The 23,435-nt window shown below is 49.7% G+C and overlaps 1 protein-coding gene across 3 annotated transcripts in view; it reads left to right on the top strand.

Annotated features, from left to right (window-relative positions):
* Positions 1-22,699, top strand: part of FGD5 (FYVE, RhoGEF and PH domain containing 5) — a 116,981-nt gene extending 94,282 nt beyond the window's left edge. For all 3 annotated transcript variants that reach the window (XM_037051153.1, XM_037051145.1, XM_037051163.1), the window contains 11 exons: positions 239-310; positions 1,511-1,579; positions 6,106-6,189; positions 8,556-8,635; positions 10,780-10,879; positions 11,234-11,371; positions 12,076-12,205; positions 12,992-13,122; positions 15,685-15,813; positions 21,038-21,192; positions 21,564-22,699. In XM_037051153.1, the coding sequence (XP_036907048.1) occupies positions 239-310; positions 1,511-1,579; positions 6,106-6,189; positions 8,556-8,635; positions 10,780-10,879; positions 11,234-11,371; positions 12,076-12,205; positions 12,992-13,122; positions 15,685-15,813; positions 21,038-21,192; positions 21,564-21,600 (1,125 nt within the window). In that variant the 3' untranslated portion in view covers positions 21,601-22,699. The remainder of the gene's footprint in view (positions 1-238; positions 311-1,510; positions 1,580-6,105; positions 6,190-8,555; positions 8,636-10,779; positions 10,880-11,233; positions 11,372-12,075; positions 12,206-12,991; positions 13,123-15,684; positions 15,814-21,037; positions 21,193-21,563) is intronic.
* Positions 22,700-23,435: the final 736 nt, after the last annotated feature.

The raw sequence follows: 23,435 nt of genomic DNA, 5'->3' as shown, positions 1-23,435 counted from the left end.
GTGTCAGACCCCAGGCCCAGGAGGACTAGCCTGGTTATGGGCGGTCCACACACCGCATCCTGCAGACTTGGGCTCAGGTCTTGGTCCTGCCTCTGACCAGAGGTCAGATTTTAGGCAAGGTCCTTCTGGGCTCCATTTTCATCCTCTGAAGCAGAAGGAACACCAGCCCTTACAGAGGAGATAAGACCCCTTGAAAGGCTGCTGACCAATCTCCCCCTCACCCTTCTCCTGCCCACAGGAAAACCTGCAGAAACTTGTCCACATTGAGCACAGTGTTCGGGGCCAAGGGGATCTCCTCCAGCCAGGAAGGGTGAGTGCCACTGCCACCATGGGCAGGGGCAGAGGGCGTACTGGCAGCCGGCAGGCCAGGCTCTGATAAGCCCCATTGTTCAGCTGGGCTGGCCCCAGACAGGCCTGGCTGCAGGTGCTGTTTACCCAGGAGGAGGGAGGGCAGGGCTGGGCTCACGGGCCTGTGGACCGCCTCCCCTGGGGCTTTCCACTCCCAAGGCCTTTAAAGGAGCAGTGCCTTTGGGTTCCGTGTTCCCACTGGTCTCTTCGCCCCTGAAAAGAAGCGGCACCAAGTGTTTGTAGTTCAGCCCAGCATCGTGGGGAAACCAGGACACCATTTCTCAGGAGCCCCAACAGAGCCTCTTAAAAATAACACTTTTAAAAAGATTTTATTTTTTTATCTTTAGAGGGAAGGGAAGGAGGGAGGGAGAGAAATATCTATGTGTGGTTGCCTCTCGTGCATCTCCTGCTGGGACCTGGCCTGCAACCCAGGTATATGCCCTAACTGGGAATCGAACCGCAATCGTCTGGTTTGCAGGCCCGCGCTCAATCCACTGAGCTACACCAGCCAGGGCAAAATAACTTTTTTCAAGAGACATATTTATCCACTTTTAAACCTTCAGTTGGAAAACATGAAACTCAGCTCAAAAATACTAACAAGTGTGTTTCCTACCTGTTACAGTCTGTGAAGGACAAGAGACAAAGAAATAAGAGATTGTGCTCAGATTTTACTCAGAATTAGCAGGGATCCCACTGGCCTGAGAGTCTATAAAATCACACTGACTGGTTGGGCCTGGGTCATCAGTTCAGTGAATGGGTATCAAGCATCTGTTGTCCCCTCCAGAATTAAGGCGGGCATAGCAACAGCTCACAGACCTGCAGCTATTTTAGCAAACCTTCAGAGGCTTTGTCCTGAACGGACTCTCGTGGCAGCAAACCAGGGCGGAAGTCATTGTTTGGGCCACTCTGTGCCGAGGGCTGTGATGGGGCTTGGCGTAATTCAGGGTGGAATGCCCCTGAGACAGGCCAGGGTGTCTGTCTCCAGAGTGACTACAGTGTACGCAGTGCGCACCCCTGAGGCTGGGAATTGCCCTGCAAGCTGCCCTCTGGTCCTCCAGGAAGCATTGGGATTGAAGTTTTCTACTCCAGGGCCTCCCCTGACTTTCTCTAGGGTAATGGGGGGCATTGGCCTGACTGCCAAGCTCTGTTCCTCTTCCCGCAGGAGTTTCTGAAGGAAGGGACACTGATGAAAGTATCAGGGAAAAACAGACGCCCCCGGCACCTGTTCCTGGTAAGTACCTGACCGTCAGACCCAGCCCTGGGACTGTCCGGTTCTGTGAAGTTCCCTAGGACCAGGATTCAAGGACAGCTGGAAGGCAGAGCAGAAGACTGGGAACGAGCCGAGTCTGTAGGATGAGGATCATTCTGTGTAGCTCAGCTTTCCAGAACGCTGGGAGCTTGACCCTTGCAAACCACAGCCCATCCCTCATTTATTATTTCAATGATCTTGAATGGCATAGTGCCAAAATTTAATTACCCATGTCCTCGTCTTAAATGTCCTAAAACCAGGAATGACTCTCCAACCGCCTTATCTAACTCATGAGAAAACAGATCCAGAGAGAGAGTTGACTTGGCCAGACCGCCCAGCAAGTTGGTGGCAGAGGCCCAGAGGGAACCAGGGCTGTACCTCCTGGCCAGCACTTCCTCCGCTGTGCACAAGAAAGAATATAATATATCATTTTTTAATGATTCACCGCCATAGTCTGGAATAACAGGGAATGTCCAGGCCTATGGTATGCTAACATAAACCTCAGTGGCTGTTAAGCTACAAGTAGCTCTTTGTCCTTCTACCAGCCATCTCTTACCACGACCCGGCCCGCAAAGAGAACTCCCTGCTCTGGCTGGTTTGAGCTGCAGTGCAAGACAGAGCTTTGGCTACAGGCAAAAGATTAGCTAGAACTCAAATGGGAACTTTGAAAGGGACATGAGAGCCACACAGTGGATAGTTCAGAGTGGGTAATTCAGTGGATAGTGGGAGTTCTCAAAAGTACCTTGAAGTCCCCAGAGATGCTTGAGTCCCTTTCTCTGGGTAGTGTTTTTGACTCTGCTTATATGCCTCTGGTGACGGGGAGCTCACTGCCTGTTAATTCTGCACCTTCTTATTTGTCTCCAAGATCTGTGCAGGTTATATAGATGTGGCTCCTGCCCTATTACGGATCTTGGAGTCCAGTGGGGGAAGCTGTCCCTTGCTCCTTATTAGTCTAAATATTTGAAAACTTTCCATTGAGAAGAAATCTATACCATGAGTTTTGGACATCTGCATGGTAATGAGCAAGACTGAACTGGTTAGATGCTGATCTGACACTTAGCCCCTCTGTAACCCTTAGACGGACCACAGACATGGCTGAGCCTCGATCTCCCGCAGGGCCAGTGGAAATATGGGGCAGTTTTGAGAATTAAATGAGGCCCATAGAAGCAGCTCATTTGATAACAGATTGCGCCCTTTCCTCTGACAATTATCCATGGGACACAGGTCCCCCTCCCTGCCTAGAGCTACAGATCATCAGTTCCCTCGGCACCAACATGGCCACGTCTGGGTGCCCCCGAGGCTTTCCTTCTCCGGGATGAAAAAGGGAGGCATCCAGGATGGCGAAGAGGAGCCCCGGGGTTGGAGTCAGACAGACTGGGTTCAGTGCCCAGCTCTGACTGACTGGCTCCGCAGCCCATGGCAGGTCCTGTTACTTTCCTGAGGTTCAGTGTCCTCCTGACGAGGGAAACAGTTGCTCCTGGAAAAGAGGGAAGTGCGAGAAGCGGGGACTAGAGCAGAGGGAGCCCCCCACCTCGGGTCCCCGTCTGGCCAGCTCCTCCCGCCATGTCCCTCTCACGGGGACTTCAAATGCCAGGCGCAGACGCAGTGCGTGACCTTCCCCCGTCTGTCCTCCCTTGCTCCCCCGCCTCCCCCCACACACTTCTCTTTCCCTCTTTTCCTCTCCCTGCTCCCTCCAGCACGTAGTCGACCCTTCTTCATAGCCCCTCTCCCAGTCAGTCATGACGACCAGCCTCTGTCTCTCTGCTTCCCTGTCATTGGGCGTCCACAGGTGCCCCAGGGTCTGAGCCCAGGTCCGGTTCTCTGTTTCTCTCAGCACAGGGCCTTCCACTGAGTAGGTGTTAGCCATGTCCCCTCAGGGGACAGATGGCAGGAGGATGGACAGGTGGATTTCTTTTTTTTAAAGTATATTTTATTGATTATGCTATTACAGTTGTCCCAGTTTTTCCCCTGTGCCCCTCTCCGCCCAGTACCCCCCTTCCCTCCAGCAATTCCCACCCTCTCTTAGCTCATGTCCATGGATCATACATATAAGTTGTTTGGCTTCTCCATTTCCTATTCTATTCTTAACCTCCCCTGTCTATTTTGTGCCTACTATTTATGCTTCTTATTCCCTGTACCTTTTCCCCCCATTCTCCTCCCTCCCCCTTCCCACTGGTAAATGTCCGTGTGATCTCCATTTCCGTGATTCTGTTTGTGTTCTAGTTGTTTGCTGAGTTTGTTTAGATTCAGTTGTTGATAGTTGTGAGTTTATTGTCATTTTAATGTTCATAGTTTTAATCTTCTTTTTCTAAGTCCCTTTAATTTCATGTGATAAGGGCTTGGTGATGGTGAATTCCTTTAGCTTTACCTTATCTGGGAAGCACTTTATCTGCCCTTCCATTGTAAATGAAAGCTTTTATTTTTATTGCTGGATAGAGTAATCTTGGATGTAGGTACTTGCCTTTCATGACTTGGAATACTTCTTTCCAGCCCCTTCTTGCCTGTAAAGTCTCTTTTGAGAAATCAGCTGACAGTCTAACTTTGCTTTTGTCTTGCTGCTTTTAAGATTCTGACTTCAAGCCAGGGAGCACCTCGGCAAATGCACTGAAGGAAGAATTTTCCTTCCTCATAAGGTGCCAGTTTCATAAAATAACCTCAACTGCAGAAAAGAGTCAGGGCGTGCGCCCACCGACCCACAGGGTTTTCGGGGATGCTGCGGAGGGGCTCCCAGCATGGCCCCACACCCCCTCCAGCCCCGAGCAGTGGGTGGGGTCATCCACTGGAGGCTCCTTATTGTGGGAAGTTCCCCCTTTCTCCTCCGTGAAGAACTTCTCTTCCTTCCTCCAAGTCGGGGCTGTAAAACACAGGCTTTGAAGAGGAAAGGAGAACCCTAGGCAATTAGGAGGCAGCCTGGTCCTGAGCCCGTCATAAAACCTCAGGATGTAAAGGCAGTTGCCATGGCAGCAGGTGCTCAAGGGGCAGCCACGAAAAAGCTGGGACTGTTCTGGTGACTGAAGCAGGCGGGTTCCTCAGAGGGGGCTGATGAGTGAGGTCCTGTCCCAGGTTTTGTCACTGTCCCAGCTGGGTTCTCGACTCATGGTGTGGCCACCCGCAAAACACCACACCTGAACGCGCTGTAGGCACACTCGTTTACTTACCACTGTGGCTCTGCCCTCTGCGAGCTTCTCAGCCTCAGGCAAGTTGTTTGGCCGATCTGTGCCTCAGTTTCGCCTGTTGTGGCTGCTCTGGGGCCACAGTAGCTGAGTTGAAAAGACAGAAACTGTATTCTGGCTGGGACGTCGGGGTCCCAAGAAGAGCTAGTGGTAGGAAAACCCATCCATTCTGTTCCCTCATCAGACCCTGTCCGCAGGGAAAAGAAGTGTTAGCCCTGAGTTCACGCCCCGTCTCCGACCTCAGGTGCCATGTCCTGGTCAGTGCCCACAGCACCCCGCTTCACACTGGCTCCCATGCAGAGTGGGCTCACTCGGGCCATTCTCCCTCAGCACCGGTAGTGAGGTAGGGGCAGAGGGGGCCCCAGCCTCGCAGGTGCGAAAGCGGAGCTCTGAGAGGGAGACAGCTTGTCCGTGGTCACACAGCAGCCACAGAGCAGGGTCAGGATTGACAGCCCATGGGTCACCCAGAGCGGGATGTTGTCTTTTCAGACGATAAACCTCTGGCCAAACAGAAACACTGTCCCCTAAGGAGGTGAAGTGACTTTCATTATGTTTCTTCCTGTCTGCCTTGCATGGGGGTGGAGAGCCATCATTGTCCCTTCAGCAAATACTAACTCAGCACCAAGCATGTCACTGGAGGTATGACAGTGAACAAGACCCACCACCTCCCTATTCCAAGGACCTCCCTCCCTCCCTGCCTCTCTCCCTCCCTCTTGCCCTTAACTATACTTTATAGAAGCTTAATTTATGTAGAGTAAGATGCATCAATCTTAAGTGTATATTAACAAAGCTATATCATCATGAAGCCACCACCTGGGTTCAGATATAGAGCATTTCCAGCCCCCCCCAAAGTTCCTGTGCCCCTCAGCAGCCACTCTCCCCATCCCTGCCCCAGGCCACTGCTGGCCCGGTTTCTGTCATTACAGATCGGTCTTGCCCGTTCTGAGATTTCGTGTGTTATCCAGCAGCGCACACCCCTCTGTGACTGCTGTCGGTCAGCATGCTCCGCGCCTCGTCCATGTCACATGTGCATCGGTGGTTTGTTCCCATTGATTGCCACGTGGGAGTCCACAGTGCAGATCCAGTTGTACCGTTTCCACTGTTTGGCTACTGTGGATAATGCCTCTGTGCAGGTCCCTGAACTTGATTTTTTGTGGGCATCTGCATGCCCTTGAGTATGTACCTAGGAGTGAAATTGGGGAAGAGGCTCATGTCTCAGCCTACCGTGGCTTCGCTCTCCGGTGGGGTCACTGGTGAACGCAGGACGCGTGTGCACCCGGTGCTCAGTGATCATCTGGCACCCAGACGAGTCTGATGGGGTTTCCTTCTCCCCAGATGAGCGACATGCTCCTGTACACATATCCCCAGAAGGATGGGAAGTACCGGCTGAAGAGCACGTTGCCAGTGGCCGGCATGAAGGTAAATGTCTAATGCTGGGTGCCCTGGGGTAGGCCGGGCAGACCTCAGGTGAGGAGGGGACAACATCCTCGCTTCTGGTCCACAGATCGTCTGGGAAGAGGGAGCCTCGTGGAACAGTGTTGTGTTGTGGGTCACAGCAGGATTGTGCTGTGGATAGGAGAGGGGTGGTGAGGAGCAGGAGGGTTGGGGGGAGGGCTTCCTGGAGGAAGGGAGCTGAGTGCCTTGGAGTGAATAGTATGTGGACAGTTGGGGAACGGTGTCCTAGGAGGAGAGAAATGTGTAAGTGAAGGCTCGGAGGGAGGAAACAAGTAGGTGTTCGGCTGCCATTTTAACCGTTTTAACTACACAGTTCAGTGGCATTAACTACATTCACGTTGTTGCGCAACCGTCACCACCATCCACCTCCCCAAACTGAGACCTCCTCCCATCAAACACCAACTCCCCATCCCCACCCCAGCCCCTGGCGACCACTGCTCTGTGATTTTTCTCATATACTACATTTTTGTTATGCGGGTTTCAGGCTTACATTATAACCTGATAGCTGTACACACCGCAAAGGGATCACCCTCAGGAGTCCAGTTGCTCTCTGTCACCATACAGCTGCCCCCTCACTCTTTCGTGCCCCCAGCTCTGTACCTTCGGGCATCCACCAGTCTCTTCTCCGTATCTGAGTCTTTGTTTGCTTTGTGATTCCACGTAGAGTGAAATCATTTTTTTGTCTGTCTCCTCCTGACTTATTAGTGTTATCCCTTCAGAGTTCATTTACATTGTCACAAATGGCAAGACTTTTTATGGCTGAGTAATAGTCCATTATATATATGTGTACCAGATCCCTTTTATCCATTTTTCTGTCAACATACACTTAGGTTATTGCCACATCTTAGCTACTGTTAACAGCGCTGCAGTGAACATAGGAGCGTAGTTGTTTAAATTAGTGTTTTTATTTTCTTCAAATAAAGAAAATGAAGTGGAATAGCAGGATTACATGGTAGCTGTATTTTTAATTTTCTGAGGAATCTTCGTACTGCGTTCCATAGTGGCTGCAGCAATGGACAGTCCCACTCATGGTGCACACACACTCCCTCCCTGGCCCCTCTGGCCGCACAGTGTTTGTCCTTCTGCCAGGGCCTTACTTCACGTAGCACCGTGTCCTCAAGGTTCATCCCAAGGTTCGCGCCCAGTAGCCGCGTCGGAATTCCCTTCCTGGTTATGTCTGAATAATAGTCCACTGTACATATACACCACATTTTTAACTATAGTATTTTCATAATTGACACGAATATAGATGTCCCCATTTCCACCCATTTGCCTCCCTCCTCCCAGCCCCTGCCCCCCTCCCCTCAGGCCATCCGCACACTGTAGTCTGTGTCTGTGGGCCCTGCGTACAGGTGCTTTGTCTAATCCCTTCACCATTCATCTGTTCCCCTCCCCTTCTCCCCTCCCCGCTGCCCTCTGACAGCTGTCAGTCTGCTCCGTGTATCTACGCCTCTGCTTCTGTTTTGTCTGTCAGTTTATTTTGGTCATTAGATTCCACATGTAAGTGAGGTCATATGGATAACACCACACTTTGTCCATTCAACCGCAGACAGAGGCATGGGTTGCTTCCACCTTTTTGACTGTGGTAAATGCCACTGTGAACTTGAGATGCAAATATCCATTTGAGGGGCAGACATTTTTAAAGAAATGTAAAAGAGATGCCTGCCCTGCTAGACAATCTCCTGGATAAGGGCGGAGAGACAGGAAGGAAGGGCGCCTGGTCAGTGTAGCTTCATCCCAAATACAAGGATGGCTGGGAGCTGATGGAGATTCTTGAGGGCTTAATGGGCAGGAGGTTTTAGGAAGTTAATTCTGGCAATGGGGCGGGAGCAGGGAACGCTGAGTTGGGAGAATGGAGAGGGAGGGGAGGAGAAGGAGGGCCACAAGAGGCACTGTGGGGGCCTCACTCGCTCCTGGAAGCTGGCTTCCATGAGGGGAAGAAGGAAGCTCCTTTCTCAGAGGGGAGTTTGTTCTCTGTTTGAACTGAGGTTTCCTCTGGGGAGTCTGTCGGCCCGGAGAGTGGGAGAGAGCAGTCGCTGAGCAGGTGCTTGTGCGGCAGGATGGCAGGACAGCAGGACGGTGCTGCAGGAGGCTGGCCCCGGAGAGGGAGGCTCCTCGGCCTTCCTGGGGGCAGCCAGTGGCCAAGGACCATGCAATCAGAGTCAGAGTTGGTAGCCAGACACACACACACACACACACAGGGCATCCGCATGTCTCTGAGCACCTGAGGAAACTCAGGCTCAGAGAGGGGCAGTGGCAGGACCAGGGGCAGAACCTATCCTGTGGTTGCCCCTTCGTGCCGGCCCTGAGGTGCCACTGTTGGCTTCCAGGTCAGCCGCCCTGTGATGGAGAAAGTGCCCTACGCTCTGAAGATCGAGACTTCTGAGTCCTGCCTGACTCTGTCTGCCAGGTATGGGGAGGGGGAGGGAGGGAGGGTCTGGGGGGTAAAGGGACAGAGTGTCAGGTGGGAAAGTGGAAAGACAAATGTTGGGTGTGCCTTCAGTTTTGGGTTGGTATCCTTCGGATCAAAGGACTTTTTCTTTTCAGGGTTTCTTAACTATTTTTGGATCACAGGCCATTTTGAGAATCTGCTAAAGCTATGACTTCTCTTCCCCGCCCCCACCCTAATGTGGGTGAGCCCTTTTTCCTAAAATGTAACGATAGCAATGTCTCACAGTTGAGAAATTCTGTGGACTGTGGGGTCTTTACAGCAACACAAGAAGCTAAGGCAAGTAAAGAATGCTTTTTGCCCCTTGGTTCCTAGAGTGTCCGCTTTCAGGCTTTTGCGTCTGGAGAGACAGGATAAGCAACTGCTCCCTCCCTAGCCGTTGGTTGGGGTGGCCTTTCTCTCAAACCCTCCGTTTCCCTCCAGGCCTGAAGGCTGCCCAGAGACCCCTCCTCACTGGCCTTAGGCAGTGAAAGAGCTCCCGCCCCGACCACGCTCCCCTAGCCAAGCTCTGGGCCAGGCCAGCCCAAACTCAGAAACCAGGGCCAAGGGGCTCCTGCCAGGGCCACACTGGGCATGATGGGGGTGGGACAGGGTTCCTAAGGCTTGGGTGTCTTTCCTCTCTGGCTGTGCGTGACCCAGGTTGGCAGCAGGGCCCTCCGTGTGGGGTGGAGGTTCTGGCGTGACGTGGGATGTGTACCCACTGACCCACACGCCGTCTCCTAGGTACGTTTGGTCATTAAGCCTTCATTAGCTGCTCCTCAGTGCCAGGTTCTGTGCTGAGGACACTAACTATTTGTGTCCTTGATTTGCTCGGGGTTGGAGGGAGCCCACATTCTGGGTTGGAGTTGGGAGCTGGTTACAATACAGAGCACAACGCTGTAAGACTTAACAGTGGCGATGACAAGAGTAACCTGCACTGGGCGCCTGCTGGGTCTCGGGCCCGTCCTTTGACCTTCTGCACCACCCTCAGAGGGGGGCCTGTGCCTGGGGAGTTGAGGCCTAGAAAGGGGTCGCACAGCCAGGTGAAGAAGAACTGGGGTTCAGATGAGAACTGTGTGACCCAGAGTACTTTTTCACTATTTACTGCTTGGGGGTAGAAGAAGCCTTGGAAATCTCAAGGAGGGAACCCATATGGGGCAGTGAGGGAAGGCTTCGTGGCAGAGGTGATGCCTGGGTGGGGTGCCAGGGCCTCCCCTCAACTCTGAGTAAAATCAGAGACCTGGGAGACGCAGCGTATGGTTTCTGTTTGCCCCACCAGGAGGTGAGGGGGCTGGCAGGTCAGGCTCAGCCCTTCAGATGGGGCTGCTCATCTCTGTTAAGCAGGGGCACCGCCCTTTGGCCAGTGGCATCAAGGAGCCACTGTCACTGACAGGCTGGTCACCTCCCTGCTAACCCACACTGAAGCTTCCAGGGACAGCGGGACCCATTCATCTCCTTTTAGACTTGGCATCTGGCTGGCCACCACCCTTTCTCCCTCCAAGGCCAAAAGGGTCCACCCCTGGCTGAGGCTACATACTTGGTATAGGGTGGGAGCGACACCTAGTGGGCCTTGTGAGAATTAAGCAGCTCGTGGCCTAGTGTGGCTGTCACCACACAGGTAAACTTCCAGGCACAGTGTGGGGATGTGGTAAGTCCGCTTGTTGGATGGGTGAGTGTCTGGGCAGTTATGTGGGAAACTGTGGGGGAAGTTGGAGAGACTGGGACCTTGGCCTTTGCCAGCTTCTGTTTGCTCCTCTCCCCTGGCCCCCTGCCCACCTGTCCCTCCTAAAAGGTGGACCCTCAGAGCTCCCCTGACACCCCTAGGCTTGTCATTGACAAAGCCCATCTGTATCCCACGTGTCATTTCATCCCCACAAAAGCCCTGGGAGAGGAAGAACTTTGACAGTCCCGTGTTGTAGGTGAAGAGGTGGCCTGGGGGATGGCAGCGGACCCTGGCCGCCCGGCTAGGAGATGGTGCTGAGGTGCAGGCCTAGGCCTGTCTGGCAGGCGCTGGTACTGGGTGGTGGGACTCCAGACACTGAGAGGCTCAGGTGTGTGGGAGGGGCAGGGCGCCGCCAGGCACTTGGCCCCTAGTGCACCCTCGCTAACGCCAGCTGTGCCCACAGCTCCTGTGCAGAGCGGGACGAGTGGCATGGCTGCCTGAGCAGAGCCCTCCCTGAGGACTACAAGGCCCAGGCTCTGGCTGCCTTCCACCACAGCGTGGAGGTGAGTGGGGGCCCTGGGATGCTCCTGACACCAAGCGACACAGCCCTGGGTTTCCCCGGGCGGGCAACACACCGGAAAGACACATCTCTGCGCCAAGGCCCCCACGCTCCCACCTCTCCTGTCCCATGTCCACCGGCTTGGACAGTCACCGTGTGGCTCCAGCGCAGAGCAGGGTGCCTCCTCCTGGCTCTGTTTCTAACCCAAGATCAGCTTCCTGGGGGTGCAAGATGGAGAGGGGGAGGTTGTAGAATTAGAATCCACCCTGCCCCCCACATATATGCCCTGTACAGGAAAGGGGGCGCCTATCCAGCCTGTCTCCTGACCACACAGCTTCGCCCCATTCCATTGCTCTAGATACGGGAGAGGCTTGGGGTCAGCCTGGGGGAGAGACCCCCGACTCTGGTGCCTGTCACACACGTTATGATGTGCATGAACTGCGGCTGTGACTTCTCCCTCACCTTGCGGCGCCATCACTGCCATGCCTGTGGCAAGGTGAGTCGCTCTGTTGCGAGAAAGTATGCGCATGGGGGTGGCGTGGGGGGAGTTTCAGGGGCATCCGGCAGCCACCACATGCTGGCCCAGGGCACGGCGTGTTCACACCAGCCCTGCGAGGTGGGGACTGTTAATGCCCTTTTACCAGTATCCTCAAACCATGGTTCCAAATGCCATGCCACCCTGTTCCCAAAAGAAGATCATAGCATACATGGTTTTTGTCCTTGTAAAAAAAAGTATCTTGCCCTGGCTGGGTTGCTCAGTTGGTTGGAGTGTCATCTCATACACCCAGAAGGTTACGGTTCGATCCCCGGTCAAGGCACTTACCTAGGTGGCAGGTTCTGTCCACAGTTGGGGCACAAGCAGGAGGCAGGCAGTTGATGTTTCTCTCTCTCTCTCCCCCGCCCTCCTTTCTTCCCTCTCTCCATCCCTCTCCAATTCCCCCTCCCTTTCTCTCTAAAAATCAGTGAACATATCCTCTGGTGAGGATTTTTTAAAAGTATCTGCCGTGGGTAAGGGTTCATCAGAACAACAGATGAGCACCTGCACAGAAGCTCTGTGCAGCTGCTCTGGAAAAGCAGGGGACCCGGCACAGCCCCTGGCGGAGGTGGGGGGCAGGGAGGCAGAGGGGAGAGGATGCTGGCCCTCTGTGTGTGCCAGGAGGGTGAGAACACTCTGACGTGCATCCGCAACTGGGCCTGTAGATTGTGTGCCGGAACTGTTCCCGAAACAAGTACCCTCTGAAGTACCTCAAGGACCGGATGGCCAAGGTCTGCGACGGCTGCTATGGGGAGCTGAAGAAGCGGGGCGGGGATGTCCCAGGCCTGATGAGAGGTAACCGGGGGACCGCCCTCCCCTCCTTCCAGGTGGCATGCGTGAGTTCTCACTGGCCTCACTGGCCTATGACTGGTTCCTTAAACCACTTTCCCTGGAAGCTCAGAACCAACGCAGCCCTTAAGGAGCAACTAGGGGTTTAAACTCATACCTGGGCACCATTTCCCAAAATGCTGGTTCTGAGGAAAATTGATAGGTGCTCCTGGAAGGGTTCCCTGGGCAGCCAAGTTTGGGAAATGCTGGGTCAGGGCCTCTCAGGGATGGGCCAGGTACGAGGGCTGCTCCTGTTTCCTCGGCCATAGCAGTGCTCTTTTCTTCCCGAGAGTGTTCTGTGGGCCCCTTTCCGGACCCAGGTGTGAGATGAATAGCAGAGTCGCAGGTCAGGGAAGGGCTGAGCTGGCTCTTGAGAGACTGTGCTCAGGTGACAGGCTTTGCCCAGGCAGGATTGGGCTGGGGGAGAGCAAGAGTATCCTGGGCCTGAAACCAGAGTGTTCTCCTCTGGGGCTACTGAGGCCATCAGAGAGGACAGCCCAGCCCTGGCCTCCTGGGGACCTGGAGAAGAAGGGACAGCTAGTACCCAGGAAGAGCCTTTCCTCCCGACCCCCAGGGCCTTTGTGTTAGTAGAAGGGAGTGTGCCCACTTTTCTGGTCACACTCAAACCCCATGGCGAGGCTGGTTCCCATCTCGGGAAGGAGTGGCAGTTGATTTACAGGAACTGGCATTCTCAAGAATTGGCTGCCTATCCACGTGGACACTTACCCTTCCCCTTAACCGTCTTGGTTACAGAGCGGCCAGTGAGCATGAGCTTCCCTCTGTCCTCCCCCCGCTTCTCGAGCAGCGCCTTCTCTTCGGTCTTCCACAGCATCAACCCCTCGACCTTCAAGAAGCAGAAGAAAGTCCCTTCGGCCCTGACCGAGGTAAGGCAGGTGGGGCTGCTTGCAGGGGCATCAGGGGATTTGGAAGGTTCGTGGTCCTTCTCTGTGAACAGTGTCAGACGCCCCTCTCCCCTAGCCTGACTGGGCTTTGGGACAAAGAGGACACTAATGCGAGACATTTTACAAGGACTGACTCGCCACCAACAAGGGCAATGCCTGTTTCCTGGGCATGACTGAGAAGATGCCTGCTCGGTGGCAGAGGGCAGGGCCCGAAGTGGTTACAGACGGTGTTAGGGGCCATCTTCTGCTTCCTTCTCCGCCTGTCTCGTCCACCTCTCTGTGGTCTTCCTTTCTTTCTTCTGTCCCGTAGCCTAGGCCCAGCACCCAAGGCTACTGCACAGATCACCGGGGCTTTTCCGACTCAAGCAGCTACAGCCCTGGCTGAGCCCCCCCACGGCTGGCCCTCTGAGCGGTACCATCCTCGCACCCTGGGGGTCCCAAGCAGGCTCGGGTGGCAAGCCCCCAGGAAGCTGAGGCACTCTTTGCAGGAAACTTCAGAATTGGCTGAACTCAATTTCATCCTGCAAACAGGACCAGGCTGATACCTCTGAATTCTAGTCACAACCACAAACAAATGTGTGCCATGAACATACAAGCTGTTGAAAGAAGTGTGATCGGCTGTTTCCAAGTTATTTCATTAATATTCATTATTGAGTAAGCAGATGGCAAGGGCTTTTAAAAAGTGTTAGGGGATGAGAAATTTCAATGGGTACAGTTCTATGCAGTAACTTAACTCCCTTTGCATATTAAAAATCTTGGGAATAGCACATGCATAGTAAAAAAGTTTTTTTTTAAGCACAAAAGAATACGTGATGGAAGTGATTTTCTCCCCCTCTACAAACTCCCTCGGGCCTATTTACCCCAGAGGTAACCACCATAAAGTTTCTCATGGACTCTTCCAGAAGTTTTAATGTGTACACATAATGAAGATGTACATTTATAGAACCTCTTTTTACCCAAAAGATAACATATTACCCCGAATCTTCATTTAATTTCTCTTAGGTATTAATTCCCAGTTGCTCAGGCATATAAATCTCACATTTTGCATCATTGTCCTGTCACTTATTAACAGTCCCTTTCCACAAAGCAGGAAGAACTCCCCTGTCACCCCCTCACCCCCCCTGTCACCCCCCACCCGTCACTCCCCCTGTCCCGGTGGCCCACATGAGCCGAGCTCATAGACCCTGAGTGCTCTGTGGGGACAGAGTCTGAGAGCTCTGGTCCTCCTCAGTGTCCGGCTGCTGTGATCCTATGGCCATGTCCATCTGCCCAGCCAGCCCCTTGGTCATTTTTGCCTAAAGTGACAACCATTTCATACCCAGCAACGGCTGTGCTCAGTGGATCTACAGCTGCCCCAGGAGAAATGTGCCCGAGTCCCCCTGCTCTCACCCCTCCCCCAAGAGCTCCACCTCACCAGTAAACCTGCTCCCCGCCAGAAAGTCTGTAGAAATGCTGTCCCGTGAGCATCTGTCAGAAAGGGGGGGGTTGCAGAATGGGTTTCCCCTGCCAAGTTCTGTGTACACTGCTTTGAGGTGTTTCACTGTGTGTGTGTGGGGGGGGGGCGCGGAGAGAGCCCATGTCTGGGGTAGAAGTCCTGGACTTGTGGTGGGCAGGTTCCTTTCCTATGCTTCTCAAAACAGCCAGAGCTAGTCATGGTTTCCTTTCCCTGTGCTGAAGTTTCACTGGCCTCTGAAGTGTTTTCTGAGAGGTTCAAGTTCTTGCCAGTCTTCAACTAAATAGTGACTTGAACTTTGGCAGACCCCTCCATTGCCACGGGCCTCAGTTTTCCCATCTGTAAAATGAGAGAGTCAAATGAAATGATTCCTAATCCAGGCCACCTTGCTCTAACAGTAAGGTTCGTATTTATGAAGCACCTACGTTGGTCTGTCCCTGTACCTGTCAGGTAGGTCACCGGTCTTATGTCACTGAATTCCAATTTAACCAATAAGGAACCTGACACAGAGGAAGTAAGTAGATTGCATGACATTACCTGTCTGTAAACTGGTAGCACCTTGACTGGAACCCTACAGCGGTATTACTGCAAGCCTGTGTTCTTAACCCCCACGTAAAGCCTGTCCAACAGATGGCTGCTAAGAAGAAGAAGGGGAGAAATTACATCCCATTAGGCAGGAGACTAAAAAACCTTTAGGTAAACAGTACAAAGAGAATCCCTCCTTAAATGCAAGAAATCTATAAGCTGAAAAGTATAAGAATCAATTTTAGAAGGAAGAAAGAACCTTTCCCCTGGGTATCAGCAGTTTCATACTTTGGGGTTTGGGGACTTTGGGAGGACCAGGAATCTGAAGCACCGCTAGGGGGCAGCACTTCTAAAAGCAGTTTTTGATTCTTGGTCAGTAAATCTTGTGTCTCAAACCAAGGTACTATTTTGCTACCTTGGAGGTACTGAGTGGATCCTGAGACCTCATCCAAGTCTCAGATTTCAAAGCAGTGTAAACACTCTACCAAGTGTTTTTCATGTCATTTTGGCTCTGTCTGGACTGTGCCTGTCACCAGGTGCCCTGACCTCTGCTTCCCTCCTACCAGGTGGCTGCCTCCGGAGAGGGCTCCGCCATCAGTGGCTATCTCAGCCGGTGTAAGAAAGGCAAGAGGCACTGGAAGAAGCTCTGGTTTGTCATCAAAGGCAAAGTACTCTACACCTACATGGCCAGTGAGGTAGTAGTGGTTCGTGCTTTCTCTTCTCTCTCCTGGGAAGGCTTGAAGGTTTAAGCTCGAGCCTCAGAATGTCCATGTGGGGTGTACACCATGCCTTGTCACCTCAAGGCAGTGTGAAGCCTGGATGTTGCTTCCAGGCCCCATGTCAGTCAAGTCTACTGAGCAACGCCATGTGCTGAGCATTGCTGTGGACACACGACTGCATGTCCACCCCACGTCTGTGTGGAGATAAGGCAGTGCAGCGTGCAGACCTGTGCACCAAAGTATGTGAATGTCACAGACCCAGCATGCAGGATGAGCCCAGCATTCTGTAAGAGAAAGCTGCTGTCTGCTCTCCACTTCAGTTGTTTGGGACAAAATTCAACAGGTTGAAGGAAGCTACCACCTGTGTTCCTATGCATTTCTTTTACTAGGGAATTATGTTGCCTTGTAGTAACTCTTCTATTAAGTAAAACTCGTCTATACTTTTACAGAAAATCTTACATCTTCTAAAATATAGATGAGAAGGCCTCAGAAACCAAGCTTCCTACTGGACTAGACAGTGTGGGCTGTGGTTCTGCAGCAGGGGGCTGTCTGGTCCTGACCCTGGCTGGACCTGTAGGTTAATGTGAAAGAGTTCCATGTCCAGGCCTCACCATGTGGTAGCTTCCACAGGCTAAATGAATGTGCTTTGAAAGTAGAACTTGAATGCATCCTGCCCAGCTGCCGAGGGTGGGTGCTGCACCCCATGAGGGTGTGCACAGAGGATGTGCATCTGAGGGCAGGGGCCACAGATGCTGGCGAGTGAGCAAAAGCAATTTCCTTCTTCGGGACATAAAGCTTCCCTCACAAAAGACCCACAGCTGTGACGGCTGCAATGAGCCTTGTCCTCAGGAGTTCCAGAGGCCAGCAGGGACACAGACACACAGAGGGGACTCACCATGGGCTTGAGTGACTCCGGAGCTCTGTGAGTCGAGCCCTCCTCAAGGTGCTTCTTTCACTCACGTGTCCACAGATGGGGCAGTCTATGCTGGGGAGAATTTTGATCTTTCCAGAACAAACTGAAATGTGATGTGCTATCCTTCTGCAGCCCAGGGCAGCGTCTTCCTGAGCAGGCATTCCACAGTTCACTGCAGAGGTTCTCTAAAAACGGGGTTCTGAGGGAGCCCTGGGTAGGCAGTGAGTGGGACTTCCTCACAGTCGTACTTCTCAGAATTTCTCATGCGAAGCCATGTTGTGGATCATCTCTAAGATGTGGAGAATTTCCAAGCTCACCTGGCCACAGGCCATTCCTTGTGGAGCATAACTGTTGTTGCACAGAACACAGAGTAGGAAGAAATTCTGGCTTAGATAAACAAAGGCTAGTGATAATTAAATAACCACCGAAGAGAGGTGGGTCCATCTGAGAATGGAAACCCGAAGTCTTTTGGGTGTCTTGGAAGTGACAACATAAGTTGACTTTAAAAGATGAATTTAAGTATGCTTCCAAAATAGCTTCTTTGAGACAGGGACTTATACAATTTTTCAATAAGCATATTCGAGTGATAGGACCAACTTTAAATTTCATCAAAGCGAAAAGAATCGGTACCATGGACAGCCAGTGGTCACTGTGTATACTGCCGTGAGCACGCCGCGTCCCTGAGCTGAGCACGCCGTGTCCCTGAGCTAACCAAAGTCGACGCAACCTGCTATTTGACAGTCCTGGGAGAAAGTGACTGCCAGAAATATAAAGGAATCTTTTTTCTTTTTTATAACATTTTATTATTTAGTTAATAACATTTATCATTATAAAAATTTCAAAGATATGTTGGAAGAATTTTCAGTGAACTATCATATATTCATGAACTAGATTGTACAATTAACATTATACTGTACTTCCTTGATCAAGTATCTACTTATTCATCCCTCTTCCATCTTACTTTTTGATGTTCTTCAAAGTATACTCCACCTAGAGTTCAGTATTTGTGCATCTTTTTTCCTTTGAGGTAGTTTACATAAAATGAAATGCACAAATAGGATCCTGTTTTCGATGGGCTTTGATCATGCATATACCTATGAATTCTCACCTCACTCCTGTCCCAGAGACAACACACCATTCTGATTTTTTCCCACCATAGATTCGTTTTGCCTATTTTAGAACTTCCTATGAACAGAAGCACAGGACTTCCGCCACTCAGCATGATGCTTTTGTAATTCAGTCACGTCACGTGTAGCAATAGGTCATTCCGTTTTATGGCTAAGTAGCATTCCATTTTGTGAATATACCAGTTTATCCATTTACCAGTTAAAGGACATTTGGGTTGTTTCCTGTTTTGGGTAATTATTAATAAAGCCACTTCAAACTTTTGCATACAGCTTTTTATGTGAAAATAGGTTTTTATTTTACGTTGGGTAAATACCTAGACTTGGAATTCCTGGGTCATAGAAGCGTATGTGTTTGGTATATAAGAAATAACCAGACTGTTTTCCAAAATGGTGTACCAGTTTACAGTCCCCCCAACAATGTATGTAAACATGGGAGTTCTGGTTGCTCCACGTGTTTGTCCACACTTGGTGTTGTCAGTCTGTAACTTTAGCCATTCTGGGAAGGTACAGTAGTATCTCAATGTTTTGTTTTGTTTTATATAAGAGAAAGTTTATTTAGAAAGTCATGGAGGTAGTAGAAGGGCCCTTGGAGCTTAGGAGAAAGAGGGAGAGAGATCCATGCCTTGGGGGATGAAAGAGGGAGGAGACGCATGGGAGTGGCTCTGGAAAAGGGAGAGCGAGCCTGCCCTGGGGGGCGGCTGCCAGTGTGCTCCATAGAGGAGATGGTCAGTGTGGCTTTATTTTAGATTGTTCTAATGACTGATGGTATTGTTATGTGCTTTTTGGCCATTCATTTATTTCCCTTGGAGAAGTGTTTGTTAGCTCTCTTGACTGTTTCCTAAAGTAGGTTGTCTTCCTGTTACTGAGTTACAGTTCTTTATGTCTTGGATACCAGTCTTTTGTCTGTGGCTTGCCTGTTCATTTTCTTAATGAATGAATGAATCTTTTGGTAAACAAAAGTGCATAACTTCAGTAAAATCTGATTTATCCATGTTTTCCTTTATGGCTATTAGTTTGTGTCATAAGAAACCTTTGTCTGCTGAAAGTCAGTTATTCCCCTGTATTTTCTTCTGAAGACTTTCCTGTTTTAGCTTTAACATTGAGGTCTGTTCAAGTCAGGTGTGTATAGTGTGTATGGTGTGAAATAGGGGTCAAGGGTTATTTTTTCTATGGGGTCATGCAGTTGTTCCAACACCATTTGTTGAAAAGATTTTCCTTTCCCTATTGGATTACTTGGGTGTCTTTGTTACGTATCACACAAGTGAGTGTGGGTTAACTTCTGGGCTCTCTGTTTTATTTCACTGATACATTTTACCAATCCTTATGCCAGTACCATACTGTCTTAATTACTATAACTTTATAATAAGTCTTGAAGTAAGACTGTGCCAATCATTCAACTTTGTTCTCTTTAAAGATTGTTTTGGATATTCTAGGTCTTTTGTGTTTCCATATAAACTTGTCAATTTCTACAAAATGGCTGCTGAGATTAACATAAGGATTAGTAAATCTGTAGATCAATTTGGGGAGAATTGGCATCTTAACAATATTGAATCTTCCCATTCATGAACATGGTATTAATCCTTATTTCTCTTTCAGTGTTTTAGTTTTTAGTATAGAGATCTTACACTTGTTAACTTCACTCCTACATATTTTATTTTTTGGATGCAGGTTTGAATAGAACTTATGTTCTGGTTGTTCACTGCTGCTATGTAAATATTTTTAAGTGATTATCCTATGACAGTACACTCGTTATTGGTTTTAGTAGTTGTTTTGTCCTTTGTAAGCACATGGTTTTGCTTCTTCTCTGATCTTTGTCTTTTATTTTTTATTCTTGATGCATTGGCTAGGAACTGCGGGACAGCGTTGCACTTCATTGATTAAGAGTGAACAGCCTCTTGCCGTGCTCCCAGTCTTAAGGGCTGAACATTTAGTTTGTCGCTATTAAGTATGATGTTGGCTGTGGGTATTTTATAGATGTGCTTTGTCAGACTAAGGAGGTTCCCTTCTATTGCTAGGGTGCTGAGTTTTTATCATGAATGGATGTTGAATTTTGTCAAATGACTGTTCTGATCTAGCAATCTTAGAAAAATGATTTCCTTTTATACACAAAATCTTCCCCCTCCACCATTCTGATGCGCTTAATTATATCTTTGTTTGAATGTCCTTTTATAAAATCACATTATTTATGAAAAAGTATTTTTACACAAATGGGTATATATAAAATATCTTCATATACAAAGACTCTTTCTTTTTTCACCAAGTACTACGATTTTAAGGTCTGCCTGTGTTGTTGAGTGCATCCCATTGCATCGTCAGCACCTTCATAGCACAGGGACCGCAAGTGCTCCACACCGAAGCCCCATGAATGAGGGCACGGGGCAGTGGGTACAGAATATGTTATCAAAGTAACTCTAGTCTTAGCTGGTGTAGCTCAGTCGTTGGAGTGTCATCCCATAACTGAAGGGTTGCGGGTTCAATTCCTGGTCAGGGTACATACCTGGATGGTGGGTTCATCCCCAGTCCAGGAGCAGACACGTGTGACCCCATCAGGACATGTAAGAAAGATCCTTGGCCCCTCCGCAGATCCCGATCAGTGCTTCTCTCCCGTCAGTGTTTCTCTTTCCCTTCCTTTCTCTCTAAAAAGGCAAACAAAAATGTCCTCCAGGGAGGATAGAAAGAAGTGATTCTAGAAAACCAGCTGAATCACTGATTAATTGATTACTTTTTTTTAAAGGTTTTATCACTAGTTGAATCGGTGGAAAGAATGTGGGATTTTAAACTGATCATGAATCCAAATCCCAGCTCTGCCCCTTACTTACTATGCGATCTCCAGGAGTTATTTACCTTCTCTGAGTTTGTTTCTTCTTAGAATGAGGGTGATGTTTTCTATGATTGCTATGAAGATTAAACAAGATAATGTGAAGATGCAAATGCCTGGACCCTAACAGGCTGTCACAAAATGATAAGCTTTTCTTCCTCACACCTGGTCCTGGCAGGCAGTAGGGATGAAGAATATGTGTGTGGTTACTTCATTGTGTCCCAGGCATGTCCCGCCAGAAGGGCTCATCATGCACCTCCCATTGGAGGTATCAGTGAATGCTAAGCTGTTGACTGTGTATAGTGCTGTGTTTAATATGAGTTTTCCTTCTGTTCTCCGTAGGACACAGTGGCCATGGAGAGTATGCCTCTGCTAGGGTTCACCATTGCCCCAGAAAAGGAAGAGGGCAGCAGTGAAGTAGGACCTGTTTTTCACCTTTACCACAAGAAAACCCTATTTTATAGCTTCAAAGCAGAGGATACCAGTTCAGCTCAGAGGTACTAACAACTGTATTTCCTTGCCTCTCTCTCGGAAGGAAATGAGTTGTTACCTGGGGCTTTGGTTTCTCTTCTCCTCCAGCCACCCTATCCCATTAAGTCCCTTTGGGCCACAGTAGAATAGCAGAATTGGCCTATTCTTAGTTGTGCAACTTTTAAAGATTATGATTTATTCACACAGGCATGCACTGACTCAACAAACCTTTGTACTGTGTTCTAGGCCTTTTGCTAAATGCCGGGAAAACCAATTAGTATGACTAGGATGCGGTCCCTGGTCTTAGGCTAGTAGTAATCTAGTTACTTACAGGTTCTATGACCAGGGCCACAGGCACAGGCACGACACCAAGTGTCTCTTCACTTTTGTTTTACAGGTGGATCGAGGCCATGGAAGATGCAAGTGTGTTATAGCAGTTACCAAGCATGTGGACTCAGAATAAACTCTTAGGTTGATATGTGAACCCTTCCAGAAGCCAGTCTGTGGCTCCACTCATCTGAACACACCTTGGATTCAGCACGAGGGCCTGATCTTTGCTGCCGGAACCCGCTCACTCACACCTGCATGAGTGGAGCCCTTAAGGGATATTTATGGACAGTTCCTTTCTTGTCTTCGTGTTCGCCACCCTGCCCCACCCCAGCATAAACTATTTCCTTACCCAGCAGTGAGCTAAAATCCAGTAACAAGAAGACACAGAAACTGCAGAAAAGTACATTTTAAAAATGCAGGCTTTATAGTAGAAACATGCTTTTTCAATTTTTATTCCTGGTTAACATTGTCACCTTTCATGTTGTTGATTTCAGTGCCTCAGGTGAAACAAGAAACAACCAATTAATAACACCTACTACTCTCATCGAAAGCACTTTATTGTTTTACTGAGCTACAACCTCCAGTATTATGTTTCCAAGTGATTTCCTTAAGTAAATATCAGACAAGAGTCCTGTGGACTAATTTGCCACCAATACGAGGGTGTATGGAAAACTTACACAAAGCTGGCTGTGGTGACACTGGGAGGGTCCTCCCTACACGGACACGCACAGCACTGGACAGGAAGGCGAGGATTTTCTCTTCCATTTGACCTGCGACCTGTATACTGACCCGACTTCCCTCCTTCCCATGGGGTCTCATCACTATACCAGTGCTGGAAGCTTGGCTGCTAGCAGATTCGGCCCTTGCCCCAGAGGTCACGGCAAACCCTCCGAAGAGACAGGGTCTGCTTTAATTTATTGTGTGCCTTCCTGAGTTTTATCCCACATGAGCTGACAGCATTATGTTTATGAAAACCTGTTCTTATTTTCAACACAGTAATCCTTTATGTATTACCAAAACCCTGAGATAAAAAGACAAGATAGGATCAGCAGGTAAATTTGTGGTCTTGGCCAGTGGCTCTGGACACAGTGAGGGAGCACAGAAGTAGTGGCTTGAAGATATTCTAGGTGCCTGGGGCTCAGTCACCTCCTGCTGATGACTGCTGCTCATTATGCTGGGAGTATTTTTACATAAAGCAAATTGGAGGGGCGTGGGTGGGTGGAATTCCTTGTTGTTATCATCAAAATAAAAAACAATCATATCATTTTCTGATGTCTTGTCCCTATCCTCCTGCTGCCCAGTCCCTAAAAATGGCATTTGCTGACAAACCTTTTGTAAAAAGCACCACCTCAAGGAGTTATCTACATTAAAAATTTTCAGGAGAGATTTCTTTCTAGTTCTTTTAAAATATTTGCATTAAATATGTAATGATTCTAAGTGATTAGACAGATCTTTAACTTTTGAGAGGTTAATTCCAATGGAATCATTTTCATCATCAGACATATTTAAATGGGACTTTTAGACCCTCTGACTTTTAAAAAGCACAGCAGGACCTCAGCATCCGGCAGTGGAAGTTTTCCCAGCATGCTGTGTGCCAGCACCCATTGTCAGTTCCTAAGCTCCAGGTAGAATCATGTCTGGAGGTCGTCTGAAGGCATCTTTTACCATAAAACATCCTATTTCTGACACAGTGAAGTTAATAGGGCTTATATTTCTCCGTGAATAGTTACCCTAATAAAAATACCTGGATGAGCCCTGGCTGGTGTAGCTCAGTAGATTGAACATGGGCCTGCGAACCAAAAGATCGCAGTTTGATTCCCAGTCAGGGCACACGCCTGGGTTGCAGGCCAGTTCCCAGCAGGGGACACATGAGAGGCAACCATACATTGATATTTCTCTCCTCTCTTTCCCTTCCCCTCTAAAGATAAATAAATAAAAT

Source organism: Sturnira hondurensis, unplaced genomic scaffold (assembly GCF_014824575.4).
Source record: "Sturnira hondurensis isolate 20B ecotype Veracruz unplaced genomic scaffold, ASM1482457v3 Scaffold0000867, whole genome shotgun sequence".
In the NCBI taxonomy this organism is placed as follows: Eukaryota; Metazoa; Chordata; class Mammalia; order Chiroptera; family Phyllostomidae; genus Sturnira; species Sturnira hondurensis.
The sequence above is the reverse complement of the archived record's forward strand: the minus strand, read 5'-3'. Positions and strand labels throughout refer to the sequence as shown.